The sequence below is a fragment of the Pundamilia nyererei genome, unplaced genomic scaffold, assembly GCF_000239375.1.
Source record: "Pundamilia nyererei isolate P.nyererei 1_Seehausen unplaced genomic scaffold, PunNye1.0 scaffold00073, whole genome shotgun sequence".
Taxonomy (NCBI): Eukaryota; Metazoa; Chordata; class Actinopteri; order Cichliformes; family Cichlidae; genus Pundamilia; species Pundamilia nyererei.
In genome coordinates, this window is record NW_005187474.1 from 1,515,556 (window position 1) to 1,535,518 (window position 19,963).

At 40.2% G+C, this 19,963-nt stretch overlaps 1 protein-coding gene across 3 annotated transcripts; it reads left to right on the forward strand.

Moving 5' to 3' along the window:
• Positions 1 to 506: 506 nt before the first annotated feature.
• On the forward strand, positions 507 to 17,282 carry thbs2a (thrombospondin 2a). Of its 3 annotated transcripts, none has more exons than XM_005737099.1 (23): positions 507 to 531; positions 954 to 1,022; positions 1,215 to 1,768; positions 2,156 to 2,240; positions 4,312 to 4,511; positions 5,803 to 5,943; positions 6,029 to 6,122; positions 6,448 to 6,618; positions 7,485 to 7,661; positions 7,990 to 8,163; positions 9,251 to 9,378; positions 9,470 to 9,622; positions 10,692 to 10,910; positions 10,994 to 11,101; positions 12,600 to 12,759; positions 12,847 to 12,965; positions 13,055 to 13,289; positions 14,270 to 14,497; positions 14,600 to 14,871; positions 14,952 to 15,049; positions 15,189 to 15,328; positions 16,318 to 16,348; positions 16,684 to 17,282. In XM_005737099.1, the coding sequence occupies exons 2-23, from the start codon at positions 956 to 958 to the stop codon at positions 16,685 to 16,687; spliced, it is 3,558 nt and encodes a 1,185-aa protein (XP_005737156.1). In that variant the 5' UTR covers positions 507 to 531; positions 954 to 955; the 3' UTR covers positions 16,688 to 17,282. The 3 variants fall into 3 exon arrangements, with proteins under 3 accessions (XP_005737156.1, XP_005737158.1, XP_005737157.1); XM_005737100.1 differs by having other exon boundaries at positions 510 to 531; positions 951 to 1,022; XM_005737101.1 differs by lacking the exon at positions 16,318 to 16,348.
• Positions 17,283 to 19,963: the final 2,681 nt, after the last annotated feature.

The following is a 19,963-nucleotide window of genomic DNA, read 5'->3' on the forward strand; positions in this document are numbered from 1 at the left end:
GTCTCGTCCCTCTAGAGGAAAACAGCCCACATCCCTGCGTGTGTTACCCTGAGAAAGCCCGCACCGGACACAGTGGGAAGGTGGGTTTGTTAGGGAGGGAGGGGCTCGCGGGCATCTCGGCGAAAAACGGGAGGGGAGGGGTCACGAATCCCCCTAGCAGCCTCCGCGTGTGATCGCGGCTAAGAAAATTACGCAATCGGAAGATAATTATGTAATTGTGTCTCTTAAACAGCCGACCTCAAACTTGCTCAGACCCGAAACACTTGATTGACAGACTTTGTGCGAGCCCCTATATAAGAGGAGGGAGGAGGGCGCCTCGGTCACTGTTGTGCCTCAGGTCCTCCAGACTGTGGATGTAGTGAACCAAAGTGGACTGTACACTTTTGTTTTCTTTTTTTTCTTTTTTTTCTTTACGGGCATTTACAGGAGATACCACTGCTCATTCATTTTTACCCTCGGCTCTTTTTGTTTTTACTCTTGTCGCTGGATCTCTGACGGATTTCTTTTTTTTTAAGATACTGAATTCGTCAGGTAAGCAAGTAGGTTAGGAATGCATACACTGCTTATCGTTGAAATGTTATGTGAGGAGAAATCAGTACAGGGCAAATTTACCAGGGCTGCTGTAAGTGATTCATTACCTGCAGAGTGCAAACAGATAAATAAATGTAAAAAACTTGCTGGACTGCTGAAAGACTCTTTCCTGCATAACAGGGTATAAAATTTGATGTGCAATGTTGCAAAGTTTAATAAGCTGTAAACTGTGTAACAACTCGTTGGCCGGAGTTATTGTTATTATCATTTTATTCCTGTATTTGCATGTGGCTTTTTCTCTTCTTTTTTTCCAGTCATCCTGTGACTGAGAGACTTGAGTGCAGCATTTGAGACCAAGGATGGGGAAAAAAGACAAAAGAGGCACAAATCTAACAAAAACTATGTCTTTGTTTTTGAAGCAGATATGATACTCAGGAGAAGTCTCTTCTTGTTGCTGTTGTCATTTAATTACCTTCAAGCTTTAACTGAAGGTGAGTTGTAAATGGATTGATTGTAATATTGCTGTCTAATAATTATTATTATTCCATTTGAGTCACCAATTCCAGTGTTTTGTTTTGTTTTTTGTTTTAGCGAAAACTCTGCCAGTTGCTCCCATTCTGCTTTTAAGTTCATGAACTCTTCTTCTAGCTTTCCAGTTACATTTCCTCTTGTCTGATGTATAGATGGCGAGCAGGAGGATGAGACATCATTCGACTTGTTTGAAATCAGCGACATCACACGCAGGACACTGGGGGCCAAACAGTTCAGGGGCCAGAACTTAGATGCCCCTGCCTACCGCTTCATCCGCTTCGACCACCTGCCCCCAGTTAGCCCACCCATACTGAAGCAAATGCTGCATCAGATCCAAAACAATGAGGGCTTTGTGTTTGTGGCCAGCATACGCCAGGACCGTTCCTCACGAGGCACCCTGATTGGTTTGGAGGGTCCCGATGGCCGGCGCCAGTTTGAGATCGTGTCCAACGGACGCGCCAACACTCTGGACCTGGTCTACTGGGCAGACGGCTCGCAGAACGTGGTTTCATTCGAGGACGTGGACCTGTCCGACTCGCAGTGGAAGAACATCACCCTTCACGTTCATGGGGAGAACGCCAACCTGTTTGTCGGCTGCAGCCTCATAGACAGCTTCATCCTGGATGAGCCATTTTACGAGCACCTGAAGGCCGAGGGGAGCCGCATGTATGTGGCAAAGGGATCCATTCGAGAGAACCACTTTAGGGTAAGACAGCGGATGTGGATTCAAACGATTTCCCAGGATCTAGGAACTCCTTACTTGTCCAGCATTTGTCAACCCTCGCAGTGTCCAAGAAACAAAATTGTGGTCTTCACTAACCCTGCAATAAAAGTTTAAACAACTGTTTCCAAAAATACAGACTGACATATTCCCTGTGTTGCCCTGGTTTCTCTGTGTGGAAAGGACTCTAAATTTAGACTTTAAATTTACCCCTTGTGTGTAGAAATGAGGGGGAACGTATGTTATTAGGTAAAAAGCGAGTTTCCATGAAATGTTTGCTCCAATTCCCATCTCATGCTTGCACTAGGTATAGAAAATGTCCTGCCTGAAATATGTCAAAGTGATTGAGACACATATTTTCTCACCAAACAGGGCCTTCTCCAGAGTGTGCGCTTCATCTTTGACACCTCAATAGAAGACATCCTGCTGAGTAGAGACTGTGAGATTACCAAGCAAGGTAAGAATGTGTCTGTTTTAGTTTTTAAGGTCTATAAAGGCCCTGCTATCCAGGATGAATGACAAACCCTTTCTCTTTTGTGTGATTTTTTTTTTCATAACCCAACAGATGAGTCAAAATAATTATATTTGCAAAGTGTTTGATGCCTGATACCTAGCAGATGTGATCTAAAAGCTCTTTCACATGCAACTCTCCTGCACCCAGTATCTGTGTTTTGTTAAACTTCGACCACGGCAAACAGTTTAGCATTCTCTGTCAACTCCATTTGCATGAATTTATCTCCTTTTTAATGGATCAAAAAGCTTACAGATCCGAAATGTGGCAAGATATCCCAGTATTACTTCATGTTTACAGCAACAGGCTTTTCACTGCAGTGGCTTGAGGTTGAGCAGCGTGCAGGGTGAACAAAAGGAGATACAGATGCTTACATTTGTTTCCATTGGCAGTGGATTTGGGATAATACCCTGGGAAAGAAAATAGAAAAGACAAAGTGAATGTTATACTGCAAAGTGGGGAGCTTCCACCTCCAGCTGCACACACACAGACGTACACACAAACATACAGGATGAAGTCACGAATTGGCTGATTGGGTTGCTTTTCTCAGCTGAAGGACCTCGCAATCCTCAGCGGGGCTCACACAAAAGACTGGCTTCAGCTCAAAAGATAGAGATCCCGAAGAACCACCAGATCTGGAAACTGAGCCTTTTGGTTTTGCTGTGACAGAGAAAATCACCATGCGGTATGCAGTTGATGCTTTTCTGTCACCACATGCACTGTTGAATTCCAGCTGAATGAGTTTATTTGTTTAACAAATGTCACCAGCGCCTGGAAGTTTTCCGCTGGTTGGCTGGTACCAGAGAGGGTTCGGCACCATTAGGAAAATTCATGCCGAAAGTCACCCATAAATCCAGGCAACCCTATAACTTGGACAGTATTAAAATTGCCCCAGTTTTCGCTCTTCATTTTTTTTTTTTTAAACCGATTTCCTCTTTCTACTCTGACAAAATCGAGAGCCTCCATCGGGGAGAGAAGAATGTGTAACTGCTTTCACAGACGAGCTTTCACGCATTCTCACGCGCACACAGTGTGAAGCCCTCCTGAGATTTGAATGAATCCAGCAGACTGAAGAGGAAAGAAAACATTGCGTTGGCTACAGTAGGACACCACCGGGTAATTTGGATGACTTCTTGATTTAGAGTCCCCGCTCTGCTATTAATCTTCGCCAATTTACATAGCGTGATCCAAACCAGTTGCAGATACGCGTTGCGCCTTGGCTGAAGGACAGGCGTTCTGCGGAGCTTCCATTTGTCTCTCGTGTGTTTGTTTTGGGCATCGAATATTCGTATAGCTAGCTGTGATGTGATTAAAGTTCAGTAGGGTTTTCTGACTACCGAGATCACAGCAGTCAGATGTAGACTGCAAAAGAACTTCACATTTGGCCTCACTATGTTCTTCTAATAGCACTGCAGTTTAAAGTTAGGTCCCTTTCTCAATATCTCAACATACACTTGGTTTTATTACAAAGTCCTCAGCCTTAATAATGACTGATAAATGCTGCAGCCCACATACTTCTTCACATAATTCTTTTGTGCTGATATCAAGACAAGAGTATAACAAGTATAAATCTGTGTGGCCACCCCCAGCCTCTTAAGTACATATCACAAGTGGTTACATATTTGAAAGGTTAGCGAGGTTTATGGTCCACAATATGGTTTTTGCATCACACGGGGAACTCCAGAGATTTCTGCTCTGCAGTGCCATCCTGTCCTGTTCTCCCACAGCCAGCTCTGCCGTCATCTCGGGCTGACAGATTTACCATCACCATTTCAAACAGACACACTTTATTTTTTTTGTTTTCCAAATTGAACGACACTGACTGGACATCTGGTTTTAGGAACATAATAAACATTTCAATTACGCCATTGTTGTGATCTTTTGGCCAGCTACAGAAAAACAGGAAATCATTTGAGTCCTTGCGTTTCAACCGTGATATCTCTCAAACATGTTTTCCATCAACAGCCTGCGTTATTTTTCCTCCATTTGCCCTGGTATCTGCTATTTGCTCTTCCAGATGATGCCAATATTGTGAGTGAGAGCGGGGAAATTGTGGACGTGAGTCCTTCCATCACTACAAACGTTATAGGTCAGAAGACGGATGATGTGGGCGCAGAAATGTGTGAACGCTCCTGTGAGGAGCTCAGCATCATGTTCCAGGAGCTCAAAGGCCTGCGCATTGTCGTCAGCAACCTTATTGACGGATTGCAAAAAGTGGTGAGTTAAATCACATAAATCAACCCTAGCCAACACTTTCATTTGTCTTAGAGAGGGTTACTGTCTGTTTTGTTGAACTTTACAGGCCAGTAAATGTAAAATTGGTGGCTCTGGTGTGATGGAAGAAATATTTAACTCTTTAAAAAAAACAACATTTTAGGAAAACAGATGACTCAGCCCTCCGCGTGTTAGCCTGAAGGTAAAGAGGCCTGAATTAGGTTACTAGGTAACCCACATTGGTTTTAAAGTAAACAGTGAGTAGCCACAGGAGTGTTTATAGAGTCGCCTGTGACAGCTGAACCCATATGACTCCTCCTATCTGAGGCAGCGTGAGTCAGACAGATTTTATGACATGTTACATGTGGATATAGGAAGTGTTCCCCTGGCAGTGATGGGGTCCAGTCTAATGTCTGGCTTTGTTTAAACAGCTCATGTGTTTCCTCTGGGAGCCTCCCAGCAATAAGAAAGTCTGGGCATGAACCTTGAGGGGGAAAAAAGAAACGGCTGGTATGAGAAGGGTCCCCGAGGCTCTTCCAGACCGAGTGGTGTCTTAGATTCTAGTGCTACACACTGCTTACTCCCCTTTTCCAAGAGGAGGATGAACACACACATACGCACTCATATCCCCCCGAAAATCTTTGGCAGTACTTTATCCACTGATAGTTCCCAAGTGTTGAGGAGCTCAGCCTGGTCTCCAATTGGATAGGAGGTAATGTGCGTAACTAAGCAGCACTTTTCAGTGAGCTGTTTTCAAAGAAGCAGTGAGCATGTAAAGAAGTTCAGAGTTTTATAATCTGCAGCAACAAGGGAAAAATTGAGTAGATTCTTCAAGTGGGTGTAACTTTTTAGTCTTTTTCTGTTGTTTCTCATCCATTTAAGTTATCAGATTTTTTTTCAATGACTAGTTGAAGTAAAGTAAAGCATCTAAGCATGAGCTGAGCTGGACGGGGAAATAGCTTGGTACAAAGGATTCCAAGAAAAGTTACAAGGTTGCTACATTTGGTGCTGATTTTGTTTTTATTAGCGCAGTGTTGTTTTATCTCAAAAAGAAATGGTTCTGATCAAGCTTGATTTTAAACAAATGTCATCTTTTTTTATTAGAATAACATTTGCAAAAGCAACACACGCGTTTCTTCTTCCCACCTGGTGAAACTAACCTCAAACACGCTATTTTCAATGAATCAGCTCATCAGCAGGACTATCTTTCCCCCAGTCAGTGGCTTTGCACCTTTGATCTTGAGTGTGCCTTAAAGATTTCTGACTGTTCTTTTCTCACTTGTTGTATGTTCAGACAGAAGAAAACTCAGTGATGAAAGAGGCCCTTGGGAGGATGAAGAACTCCTCAGAGAAAAACATGTGCTGGCAGGATGGCCGCCTGTTTGAGGATAAGGAAGACTGGGTTGTAGACAGCTGCACCAAATGCACCTGTCAGGTAGTGCCAAGTCATCTGGAAATATATGCAGATTTACTGCGGATGTTTAAGAGCCTGACATATCATTAATGTTCAATTGTGGCAGGAATCCAAGATCGTGTGCCACCAAATCACCTGTCCTCCGGTGGCCTGTGCCAGCCCGTCCTTTATCGATGGCGAGTGTTGCCCCGCCTGTTTGCGTAAGTAGGCAGGACCTTTCACAACATAAACACGCAATTTTATACACGCTATTCTAAATTAATGGTGCAATGTGCTATAAACACAGCATTTCATACATATTAAAGTTTAATACTACAGGACTATTGCAGCCAGTATGTCTTTGGAGGCGAACCACATATTTATTAGCAGACACTCAAAATGTCTAGTGTGGGTTCTTCAGATGATGTCATGTGATAAACGAGTTGATATAAAGAATAAAAGCTACAGTTATGAACTTTTCACAGTCTTTTCTACTGTTCTGTGCAAAAAGATGGAGCATAAAAGTGTTGCATTTACATGTTCCAGCTATGGACAGTGACGATGGATGGTCCCCGTGGTCAGAGTGGACAGAGTGCACAGTGACCTGTGGGATAGGAACTCAACAGAGGGGCCGTTCTTGCGACGCAACCAGCAATCCTTGCACGGGACCTTCTATCCAGACCCGCAAGTGCAGTCTGGGCAAATGCGACAGCCGTGGTGAGGATTTGTTCTTTCTTGTTTTTTCAACGCTTCGTCTTGACTCACTCAGTTTTTATTTGAACTGTGGCATCCAGTAGTAACTGTTGCACCGATATTATCTCAACCACAGTATGCACCACTGGCAGTAATCTAAAACAAATAGCGTTATGATAAGTGAGAGGAGTGGGGGGGGGAGATGATGAAACTGTGGAAAAACCGAGCAGTGAGTTAAATATGAGATGAGAGCCTCAGAATTGCAAAAGTTTTCTCCTTCATAAATCTGGATCCGTCTTTGAGTGGATGAATCTAAGTGAAGAGCTGGATCTCACGGTTGGGCTGCAGGGTGTGCCCAGTCACAGTTAACTCCAAATAAATCACTGGCTAAAAGGGTGTTCCACAGTGCAGTGACTCACCGCAGCTTTCCATGCAATATTATAAAATATTAATGAATCTGATAATTAATGTCCTATTAAGTGAGGTGTGGTGATTTTGGTAGATTTGTGCTGGAAACAAAAACTGCTGAACGGGTTTTTTTGTGTTGTGTTTTTTTTTTTGAGAAGTTATAGAATCAGCATGTGTCATTGCTTCAAGCTAGCAGTACACTCCATCTGTGTGAGTGACTGAATCAGCCTAACCACTGGAAGATAGTTTACCCACAATGACAAAAATACTGGCTCAAGCGTCTTAGAACATCTTTGAAAGTGAGCCATCATCGCCAGCATCGCATAATGTTTACTTGTAGAAAATATGGTGCTCTTTTCTCTCCTTTTTTCCTAACTCTGGCAAATTATACATGTCTGTAAGTACTATAATGGAAATCTGGAGAATAACGCAACACATATGTGTTTGACTGCTGCGTGACATGTCTGATTGTTGATGCCCAGTTCGCCAGGACGGAGGGTGGAGTTTGTGGTCCCCGTGGTCGTCGTGCTCGGTGACCTGTGGCGAGGGACAGATCACGAGAATACGACACTGCAATGCTCCTGTGCCACAGCTGGGAGGCAGAGAATGTGAGGGCAGTGGAAGAGAGACCCAGGGCTGCACTGCCAAGCCATGTCCCAGTGAGTATTTCATCTTGTGAAGGGAAACACTCAAAAGCAGCATCTCCGTTACAGTGGCTAGCATCTGTGCCCAGCAGCCGGACTTCCCTCGTGCCTTGTGGTTCCCCTAAGGCAACATTCCCCATGTGTTTCAGACTGTCATCATGTCAGTCTTGGTGCAAACGTTGGTCCAGATCGGTTCAGTATGTTCGCTCATGCAGTATTAAGTTCCAGGCTTCTGAACTTTTTATTTCTTGTTTAGAAACAACAGAATAAAAATGTGGCATGAATAAAACACTTTATGTCAAAGTGACTTGCTGCTAAGCATCTGTCTCCCCTGTTTTTTTAGTTGATGGTGGCTGGGGACCGTGGTCTCCATGGGCAACCTGTTCAGCGACCTGCGGAGGGGGGCACAAAAGTCGTTCCCGTGAGTGCAACAGCCCTGAACCTCAATACGGCGGCAAGAAATGTTTTGGAGAAGCGGTCGACAGAGACAGCTGTAACAAGAATGACTGCCCTATTGGTGAGCATTAGTCACTCTGCATTATGGTTTTAGCTACTTAGGTGACTGGGTTCACAGATCCACTGGCCCACGCTGAAACATTTTTATGTAGCAGAGGGATTGCACTGACATATGTTCTGGCATTTGTAGTGATTTTAGGATTTCTCCTGTAATGCAAACAGTCAGCTGAGGTACTTGGAATGTCCTAATGTGTACTGTGCAAGTTGCTGTCAGCTGTTGACTGGAATGATCAGCTTGATTGTTTTAGTCTTTATGATGGAAAAAACATCCAAACATCTGTTTTGCACAGCCATTTTCTTGTGCTGCCATATGTGTCTTTATAATTAGATACATTTTTTTTCTGAGCTTGTTTAACGATGTGACTTCACCTGTAAACAATGACTGGCAGATGGAAGAGGAAATCTGGGTTCTGCCAGCTACACTGGGGAAAAAAAAGATTACCTTACTAGTAATAATTCTGTGTTAACAATAACCAGCACCACGCTGATTACCTCGGCTGCATTAAAGTGAAAAATCTGGCAAAAAAACCTCAAAAACCTTTCCCTTATTTTAATATAAAAGGAAAGTTTTTGTGAGTTGGTTTCAAAACCTGCATAAAACCAGAATATAGTTTCCAGTTCAGAAAAATGAAGCCAATGTGGAAGCGCTTTGAACCTCCATTCTACCTGAAAGCCACCAGATGGCAGTAGCTGTGGTTGCAAAAGAAACTTCTGATCCAATAGACGTATATGGGAAGATTGACCTCAGTGAAAACTTTCCTGGTGAGTTTATGGTCTCACTTTGGGTCATATTAAAAAAAATTGACTCTTATTTTGTAAATCGTGATATTATTATAGTTCAAATATGATGATTAACCATAGATGATTAGTTAATGGCTTATTATATCATAGTTAGACACGCCCATGCCTTCAGAAACCAATGGATGATGTCACGGTTGCTACTTCCAATTTTTATACTGTCTGTGTTGCTACTGTAGATTTCGGAAAGGTGATTAAGCATTAACTTAAGATAAGCATTACAAATTAAAAGTAAAAATTTAAAGTTTTCCCTTGTATGTATCCATTCTCATCATCTAAACCTCTTGCAGATGGCTGTCTGTCCAACCCATGTTTTGCGGGAGTGGACTGCAGCAGCTCTGCCGATGGCTCGTGGGAGTGTGGCCCGTGCCCTGCTGGATTTCGTGGAAATGGTACCCACTGTGAAGACATTAATGAGGTAAAAGTTACTATTTTTCATAAGCTAGCTGCACTTTATTCATAAAAAGACCTGCTTGTATTTTGCTGATGATTTTTTTTCTCTCCTCTAGTGTGACATGGTGTCTGATGTTTGCTACAAAGTGAATGGAATGCAGCGTTGTGTCAACACTGATCCAGGTTTCCATTGCTTGCCCTGTCCAAAGCGCTACAAGGGCACCCAGCCTTTTGGTATGGGTGTGGAGGCTGCCAAGAAGAACAAACAAGTGAGTTGATGTTAGCTTTTTTTTTCAGTGCTCTTAATAGACCACTGGTATGAAACCACTCAAACAACAATAAAGCATATAATGTGGATTTAGCTCCAGGGAGATTTGGATAAGCATATGTGTGGATTTCTGGATGTCACATTTATAAATGACTGGAGCAGCACTTCAGGGGATTTAAAAGCCTTATTTTTAGAGAGAGTTTGTGTATATAGGAATGAATGAATGGGGTTGACCTTGACCCACTATTTGTAAGTAAAATGACAGCGTGAGTAGCTTTAAACTTTTAAAATGAGAGGTGGATATGAATGGTTATTTTTCCTTCCTTGTACTGTATCAGTTCACTGTCATAAAGCTATGTTTTTCTTTTGTCTCTGTGGCCCACATCTCTCTCTTTCCAACCCTGTCAAAACTACTAAAAGTTTTAATATGACTTGTCAAATATGCCACATTAACTACTTTATTGGAACACAACGGTTTTCATCTCTTTTCTGATCAATGAGTCCCTTGAAAACTGAAAAACGTGTCACTTTGACCACTACTTGCATAACATCCCTCATGGGGCATTTTGTCACTTCTTGGCCTCTGTAGCTGCCTGTCTTTGATTTGATGCCCCAATTGACAGTAATTGATTTGGGAAAAGGGGAATTGTCTCATTGCTGGCATTAAGAGGCTCCATTTCACAGTTCTGATCAAAGGCCTCCCTGTCTCTTTTGGCTCTATGAGCTCATGCAGTGGCATTCAAACTTTAGGTTCATCATCTGGTAATAAGTGGCAGCTGTGAATAGTTTGTGAAGAAAAAAATGGAGAGCAGTAGGTTGTTTTGGAATATATGCTGTACCCATGTCATAAAATCACAAGTGCTCCACACTTTTTTGAAAAATGTTTTTATTTAACCAGTCACCTCAGTTTGAGGTGTCCCTGTTTGGAGGGCTAGTCCCCAAAACAAGCTGCCAGGACTAGTGGTAAAATAAATACTCTTCACATTTAAAAAACAGCAAAATGGAAAATATGTAAGAAAACTGTGTCTTGTAAGAAATTCCATCTAACCTCTCTGTTTTTCTTAATCTAGGTATGTGAGCCTGAGAACCCATGTAAGGACAGGACGCACAACTGTCACAAATATGCCGAATGCATCTACATCAGCCACTTCAGTGATCCAATGTACAAGTGTGAGTGTAGGACGGGTTACGCTGGAGATGGCTTCATTTGTGGTGAAGACTCTGATTTGGATGGCTGGCCCAATCAGAACCTTGTGTGTGGTGCTAATGCCACTTACCATTGCAAGAAGGTATTTCACTGAATATTGCCACATTCAATCCAGTGATGCCAAACTGAACTGCAAAAGTCAACCGTTTACTGCCACTATTTCAGGATAACTGCCCTAGCCTCCCCAACTCTGGACAAGAAGACTTTGACAGAGACGGTCAAGGAGATGCTTGTGACAAGGATGATGATAATGATGGAATTCTGGATGAAAGGGTATGAGATCTTTTCATTTTTACAAACTGGTGAGCAGCATCCTAAAAAAGTGGAGAGACTTTAAAAAATCAATAATTGGATATGATTTGTCTAAAACAAACAAATTTTTTTCGACATGGTAAACCCAATCCATCCATCCACCCACGGAGAGCATGATTGGGGGGAATGTCGTACCACTCGAGTGATATCCTGTTATTGAACTTTTGTGCCAACTGCAGCCCACAACGGACATCATGTTCAAACAGAAGGATGAACACAATTCAGTAATAAGCATATAACTTACAGGACAGACTGGAGATTTGATGCTTAATAGCAAGGTAAACCTTAGTGAAATTATTGGACTAATTAAACTGGACATAAGTGAAGAGCCTATAATGTTATTTTTTTCATCAGTGCATTAAAAAGGAAAAGTCTAAAGGTTTTATACCACTATTTTTAAAGTAACAAATTTCTTCAAAGCAAATCTTTAAGGCATACTTTTAGAGGCTAGAACAATATAAAGACAGCCGTCTATTCTAAACATAAAAAAATTAAATATTTAAAAATAATAAACTTTGAAATACAATTAGTGCAACAGTCAGAATACCCAATAACCTTGGGCAATACTAAATAACTCTAGGTTACATACAATATTGAGTTGAACTCAAATACTAATTAGAGTATTGTCAAACCACTTTTTTGTTTCCTCTCCAAATAAAAATGAGACTTAATATGAATCAGATTTATAGTGAGTGTCTGGTTGGCCTTGACATAAGGCAACACGTCTCATTAAAGTCTGAAAATAAAAATACGGCCAAGTTCTACCTAATAAATGTGCAGTTTGCTAGTTAATTAATGTGTTACGCCATTTCCATTGCGCAAACAACATATACAGCCTTTGTAGAAATCCATAAACATTATAGGAAACATATTCTACGGATAAATTTGAAAACATAAAGAAAAGCTACAAACCACCGAATCCTATAGCAAGGGGACTTTTGCTAGCATAGTTTGCTAGTAGCATAGTTAACTGGCTTTGAGACCAGGAGGAGACACACACCCAGTTTGAGCAGCTTGTCTGCTCCTTTTGCTGGTCACAAGGCTGGATAAGTGTGGGGTTTGTGTCATGAAGGACATTTGGTGTAAAAAAAAAAAACTGTGCCAAAGTATGTAGAACCATCTGCTGTGGAAGTAAGGAGCACCTGAAAGTTCAGCCACTTTGCTAACATAAGGGTTTGTCACTGCAACCTTTTGAGTGGTCAGCATTATCTCATGATGAAATATTTTCTATAAGCCAAAAAGGGTTACTTACTGGCTTGATGAATAAGTGAAAATGATGCGATTCATATGTTATGACATCTCAACCCAGCAGAGATGCAGTGAGATGAGAACTAATGTTACTGACCAAATCAGAAACGAACTTTATGCAAATCCAAATCCGTTCTCATCAGTGCACTCATTATGATTCGGCTCATGACTGTCAAAACATTACTTAGCTAGCATGTGCTTTCTTCGACAGGACAACTGTCCCCTGCTTTACAATCCTCGCCAGTTTGACTTTGACAAGGACGAAGTTGGTGACCGCTGTGACAACTGCCCCTATGAACACAACCCTGCTCAAATTGACACCGACCACAATGGAGAAGGGGATGCCTGTGCAGTGGACATCGATGGAGATGGTAAAATAGCTAAAAATGTAGACGACATGTTGTATTCAGTCTACTATAATTAACTATAGCAACTTTAAATTTGTTTTTTTTTCTCAGGAATTCTTAATGAGAATGATAACTGCCCCTATGTGTACAACACTGACCAGAAGGACACTGATATGGATGGTGTCGGCGACCAGTGTGACAATTGCCCTTTGCTACACAATCCTGACCAGGTAAACTATACACACTGTAAATTATGGCTTTTTCCAATACAGTCAATAGATGTTGCATTAACATTCTGATCCTTGTATTCATCCAACAGACAGACCTAGACAATGACCTGGTTGGAGATCAGTGCGACAACAGCCAGGACATTGACGAAGACGGGCATCAGAACAATCTAGACAACTGTCCTTATGTGGCCAACTCAAACCAGGCTGACCACGATAAGGACGGCAAAGGAGACGCATGCGACTACGATGACGATAACGACGGTATACCTGACGACAGAGACAACTGCAGGCTAACACCCAACGAAGACCAGGAGGACTCTGATGGTGAGGATGGTGCATGTATTAGTCTTAAAGGCAGCAGTGTCACATCCATACAAGAAGTTGAAACATGAGTGATATCAACTATTTTTAGCATGGATTTATAGCATAAATATTCAATGGTGTACTTCTTTTAGTAGCATTCTTAAGATTTATATTAACAAAAGTCTGTTAAAATTTTGAGACTACTTGCTTAAATAGTATCTCTATGCGCTCAGACTTATTTCACATTTCTTCTTCCCTATGCCCTCTCCCAGCTGCTTTTAGAGTTAGCGGTTACTTTCACTGCAGCAGGTGTGAAATTTGGTGGTTGTAGAAAGAGTCAGTGACCGGCTTGGCACGGATGATGTCATTCTCCATGACTTCAGTGAGCTGCCTTGGAGGGCACCATCAGGCTGTGAAGATTTTATTCCATTTAGCCTTAGCCTGTGATTAGTCCACAGTGCCCAATTTAAGCAGGGTTACCTGGAGTTTGTGCAGCTGTCTGTAACTGAAAACAGACTGCAGAGGAGAAAGCCCCTGATGCTTTCACACCCTTTGCCGTTTGTCAAATAGTGTTTATTTGATAGAATCGTTTGAGCTTCTTGCTCAATAGCAAAGATGATGACAGAAGACGGCAAGCTACTTCCATGCAGTGGCCCTCATTAGCCACTGGCATCCTTTCCCTCATGAGTTCCCAGCCTGCAGCCTGGCTCTAATAGACTTCAGGCTTCAGATACTAAGAAGTTTCAGTGGAAGTTGTCACAGCATGAGAAGATGGCTGATTTGCTTCATCAGACTTGGCAGTGGTACTTGGGACAGTTTTCTGGGAAGAACTGCTATACTTCCATTCATTTTTAATATTTAGTTGGAGGAACTCCTCAACAGCATTAGCTGCCGTAGATATTTTTCCAACCTATTCAATAGTTTGTTTCAGATATGATTTAAATTAGGTGAAACATTTTAAAATGATTTTAATATAATTTTATATTCTTCTCCTTTATTAGGTGATGGAAGAGGGGATGCATGCAAAGATGACTTTGACAACGACAGTATCCCAGATATCCTCGATGTGTGTCCTGAGAACAATGCCATCAGTGTGACAGACTTCAGGAAATTCCAGATGGTGCATCTGGATCCTAAAGGAACCACACAAATTGATCCCAACTGGGTGGTCAGACATCAGGGCAAGGAGTTAGTTCAGACTGCTAACTCTGACCCAGGCATTGCAGTAGGTGAGCAGTGCACATATGTTTCCCTTTGCTTTTTAAAATATTTGAAACTCCATTTAAGTGTGCAGAGCTCTGTGAGTGTAACACTTGCTCACCTCATCACAGGTTTTGATGAGTTCAGCGCTGTGGATTTCAGTGGAACGATGTACGTGAACACCGACAGAGATGACGACTATGCAGGCTTTGTTTTTGGTTACCAGTCGAGTGGGCGCTTTTACGTTGTGATGTGGAAGCAGATCACACAGACCTATTGGGAGGACAAACCATCCAAGGCGTTTGGCATCTCTGGGGTTTCACTCAAAGTTGTGAACTCGACCACTGGCACTGGAGAATACCTCAGGAATGCTTTGTGGCACACGGGCAACACTCCAGGACAGGTGGGCTGCGATCTAAATGCAAAGTGGTGTGTTACAATGCCTGTATCAGTATTGATTTTAGTGTTGTTAACTATTTTAAGGTGCGGACCCTGTGGCATGACCCCAAAAACATTGGTTGGAAGGATTACACAGCTTACAGGTGGCATCTCATCCACAGACCAAAGACCGGGTTTATAAGGTATGAAGTACAGCTGATCACAACAGGAAAGCCCATGTTTTTCTGTCTCTGATTACAGGCCTCCTTTAAGTCACTTGATGACATGCAGCTTTTTAGTCTCAAGACATTAAAACATGGAAGTTTTTCTTGTGTTTTCCAGGGTAGTGGTCTATGAAGGCAAACAGATTATGGCTGACTCGGGACCGATTTATGATAAGACCTTTGCCGGAGGAAGATTAGGCTTGTTTGTCTTCTCACAAGAGCTGGTGTTCTTCTCTGACCTCAAGTATGAGTGCAGAGGTAAGCACAATTACTTAAAATTATAACCACAAATGTTTCTGTTTTGTTATAAATTACCCATGGATATGTGTGAGCAACTCAAGTGTTGCATAAAGCTGAAAGCTATTTTCACTCAATTCTAGTTGAGTGAAAATAGCAGCTATATTGATATTAAGAGTGGAAAGCAAGGGTGCCAGAAGTGGGGCCCTTCCCCATTTCACTGTAAATAATTACATAAACTAAAGTAAGCAAACATTAAATGGAGAAAATTTGTAATATTTTAAGTTTGTTTTAAACAAAATAAGCTAAGCTAACTGAATCTGTTTATTAGATTTATTTATTAGCTCACAACTCTATCTAAAGTTTATGCCACAGCTGCCCTAAATTAACAATACTGGTTATTACCCAAATCACTTTTTCAATATATTGGTAATCCACCAGTACGCACAAGCTCTTTAATCGAAATTATATTTTTAAAGCCAAAATATAATTATTGTTTTTTGTTCGTGAAGTTTTACATTTCCTTTTTTTTTCTTTTTTTTTTTTACAAAAAAGAAAAAAATAGTAAAGCACTTTATCATTTTTTGATTAAGATTACAAATATGACTGTTATTTGGTGGCTGATTTAAGTCCAATTTGGGTCTAAAAACATGAGTTTGTTATTTACCTAATGAAAAACAATATCATTTTAATTTCTAAAAAAGTTTTTTACAAATTTTGAAATTTGTGCTCCATTGTTATTTGCCAATGACAATGTGTTATTTGACAGTCCTAGGATGCCACTGATTTTAAGCTTTAACGTGTTCTGTCCCTAAAACATATTTAACAGATCATGTTAAATTGTAGAAATTTTGTATTAATAACATTGGCTTAGGTGTTAAACACCAAACGCCTACATAAAAATTACATAGTTTATTATAGCAGTGTGGTCATTTGAATAACATAAATGCAACTGAAGAGTTAAAAATGTAGAACTCTTTCAACCAACCACATCTTGTTTCAAACCTCAGATAAGCCGGAGTTGCCAACCGTGCTCACAAGGTAATGGTGAGAGGGTTTCTGTGCTGTGTTGTTTGCTGTCACGCTATATTTCTGCTTGCCACCCTGCCCATGAACAATGCCCCAGAAGCATTGTGAAAATCCTTGTGTGTTCATCCAAGGACTTCAGATCTTCTACTTAGCGCTAAACTGTGGAAAATGAGTCTGCAGCTTTTTTTCTTCTTCTCACAATCACAGCCACATTTACTGGAGACACGCTTTTTTGACGCACACAATGCTAATGTTGTTGCTGCACTCTGGCACTTTGACTCAGGGGCTCATTGAGTTTTAATTGTAAATGTGGCAGTAATGGAAGATATTTTTCCATCTTTCTACAGATAACTGAATCAAGTAGAAACAGAAAAAAAGAAAACATCTGATGGCAAAAGACAAGAATCTCTCCGAGTAAACATCACGTCATCGCTGAATCCATGTCAATGTAAATCAGACTTCGCATACTTCCATGTTTTCGCCTTGATTCATCCACTGGAGGAGAAACAGTGGCACATTTCAGTTTTGCCGAAGCTGAGAAAGGAAAAAAAACTGATCAACATGTGTTTTTTTTGTTTATTTGTTTTTTAAAAAGCCTCTACCGAATATCTAATTAAAACTATTGTACCTATTCTACATCTTTAAATTCATTGTACAACCTCTTAGATGCTGTTTGTGATTTCCTACAGCTTGATGTGAGTGACTCGGCTGTTCTCTGCCTTTATTCTTCTTTTTTTTTTGCTGAACTGATCATACAGTGTTTGACAAACATAAACTGTAATCAAATCATAATCATTTACCCGCCTTAACTCCATTATAGCTTCTCCTTATTCTTTTCATCCTAAATGTGCTTTTCATGTACAACTTCAGTGAACGACGAGTAAGTGCCAAAGATGTTTATACTAAGTCTGTACTATAATTCCTTTTGTAAATTATTTATGCTCTGCTTGTTTTGTTCGTTGGCATTTTTTTTCCTAGTTTTGTAAATAATTATTTATTTGTTTACACTGACAAAACGTATAATTGAATACCACAGACGTCAAGATAAAACATATTAGCGTTGCCAGATTTTTTTAGTGTCTTCATGCACTTCCTGTACTTGTTAGTTTTTCAAATTTGTCAGTCATTGATTTTTTTTTTTCAAGTGTGTCAGTTAAGTAACTGTAGCATAAAGATAAACACCAGCTGCTTTTCAATAATCACGAAAATAAACACGAAGCAGATGTTTATGTAGGTCACGGTAGCTGCCAAAGAGAGTTAATTCTGGTAGTTTATTTACTTAGCTGTCCAGACAGCCTCGCTGTCCTCAAATGGATTTAACACATTACTGCAAATTTTTTATCTTTTAAATAGTCTCTCACCAAAAAGCAGCTGCTAATTAGGCTACTGGCACCATCGCAGAAACGCCTTTCTGACTCGATTTGGAAACTTTTATGCGCAACACAAAGCAACGAAAGTAGACTGAAATAGTGACATTGCTCAAAGATATTGTAATGAAATGACTGATATTAAATCAAATGTGTAACTTTAACATTTGAGAGTTGGAGATTTGGAAATAAGCCACTTTGAGCAGTTGATTCGTGAAGATCAACTACAGTGAAAGCATTTTATACAAACTACATTTTCATTTCTACATTAGTCATAAATATCGCTTATGGATCCGGATGAAGGTCTCTAAAAGTGTGACTGTGTGATTGTGTGGATTAAGGATGTGTTTGCGTACAACTTCGCTGTCGTCAGTCTGAACAGCATTCATTTTCTCCATGTTTGGTTTCCATCCTGTTCATTTTTTTTATTTGCAATGCACAAACTGTAAATGTGTTGTTTTTTTTGTATACTTGTGTTGTTAGATATACGTTTTCTACAAACAATAGTGTAAGATTGTTCTGTTTCTTAATAAAACACTTTTACACCATGTTGTTTATTATGACAATTGACAGGATTAGAAATACTGTCATAGCTGGGCATTGTTGTGAGGAATTTCTTGGGAATTATTTTTGTGCAACAGAATAAGACGTTTGTTGCTCTAGTGGAAATTCATGGCAGCAGGTGTTTGTGACATTGCCGATGCCTGTGTGTGTGTGTTAATGAAGAAACATATTACCCAGTACAACAGTGTGGTTTATTCATGTGGTTTTGAATCATACCAAAGAAAAATATCAGAATCAGAAAGAAATACATCTGGAAGCTGGCCGAGCAGGGCACGGTTGTCATGCCAACTCGTTTTGACCATGTATCTATAAGTGTAGTTAGGAAAGAACTTTTTCTTCCTATTGCAAGAAGAAGTCTAAGCAAAAAACAGTTTATAAAGCTGTATTAGGGTCGTAGGGAGAGGACGAACCCAAAGGAAGAAAAGGAAGCAAAAGAAAAAAAGAAAAAGGAACCCTGCCCCTCCAAAAAGAAAAAACAAAAAAGAAACCAAAAAAAAAAAACGGCAAAAGTAAAACTGAAACATGAGAACTAACACTAAACATAAAGAAACTAAAAGTCAAAGTGACACAACAAAACCAACAGAATACCAGGACCACAACAAGACCCTGTGGGAGAGATGTGTTGAGTTTTTTTCTCCAGAACTGTATTTTTATTTCTAATTAAATAAAAATAAAGAATAAAAATATAATAATAATAACATACATGAATGTAATTATATATAATATAATGTAATAATATTAGCAATAAATAAATAAATAATAAAAATGATTCAAATTGATTTTTCTTTCTTTCTATTTTTATTTCTAAATAAAAATAGAAAGAAAGAAACATCCATTTGAATTATTGTCAATTCAAATTTTTACCTGTCTCCTTTTTTGCTCTTAAACATGGGATTTGTTTATGGGAAAACCTGGTACCTGGTCTATCTAATATCCTTGTATTGGTGTTGTTCTCGGATCAACATTGCATTTGACCAATCACGTTGTTATGATGTCATAACTTGGTAACTTGGAAAAAAAACCTGTCAATGTCCACTCTGGATGAAAGTGGGCGGTTAGGGTTGGAGGTTAGGATGTGATTATGGTCAGGGTTAGGGTTATGGGGCTATAGTTAGGGTTAAGGCCTTTACCTGGACAAAAATTAGTTTTGTTCATCCAGTAACAACATCAACACGATGGTATCAGCTCGAGCCTGGCTACCTGTCCAGTTTTGCCCCAAAATATATCAATCCTTGGATAGGTGTAAAACAGTGTAAATACAGTGAATTCATGGTTAGTTTTTAGTGTTTTCATGTAACTTATTGACAACAGGAAAAATAAAACACATCACCAGATTTATTAACTCACACAAGACATAATTTTGAAGTCCATTGTTTTGTTCATCTTAGCGCTAAATTATTTGTAAGAAAAAAAACAGGCCTTCTGTTAGTATGTTATATAAAAGGGCCCATCACAGATACTAGAACTGTATGTTACATGTGTGGGATGGGCACTGTTTCCAACATTCATGTGCTATTTAGAGTGTCAGTTACAAAGTATGATCTACTGTCACTGCTTCAAATGTTTAATAGTGCTTTAAAATGAAAAGGCAAAGTCACAGACTTTGCAAAATCCTTTGGTTAGCACGATTGAAGGTTTGTTTGTTTTTTATGTGGTTTTGCACCAAAACTCTGTCTATCAGTGCAGAAACCAGGAA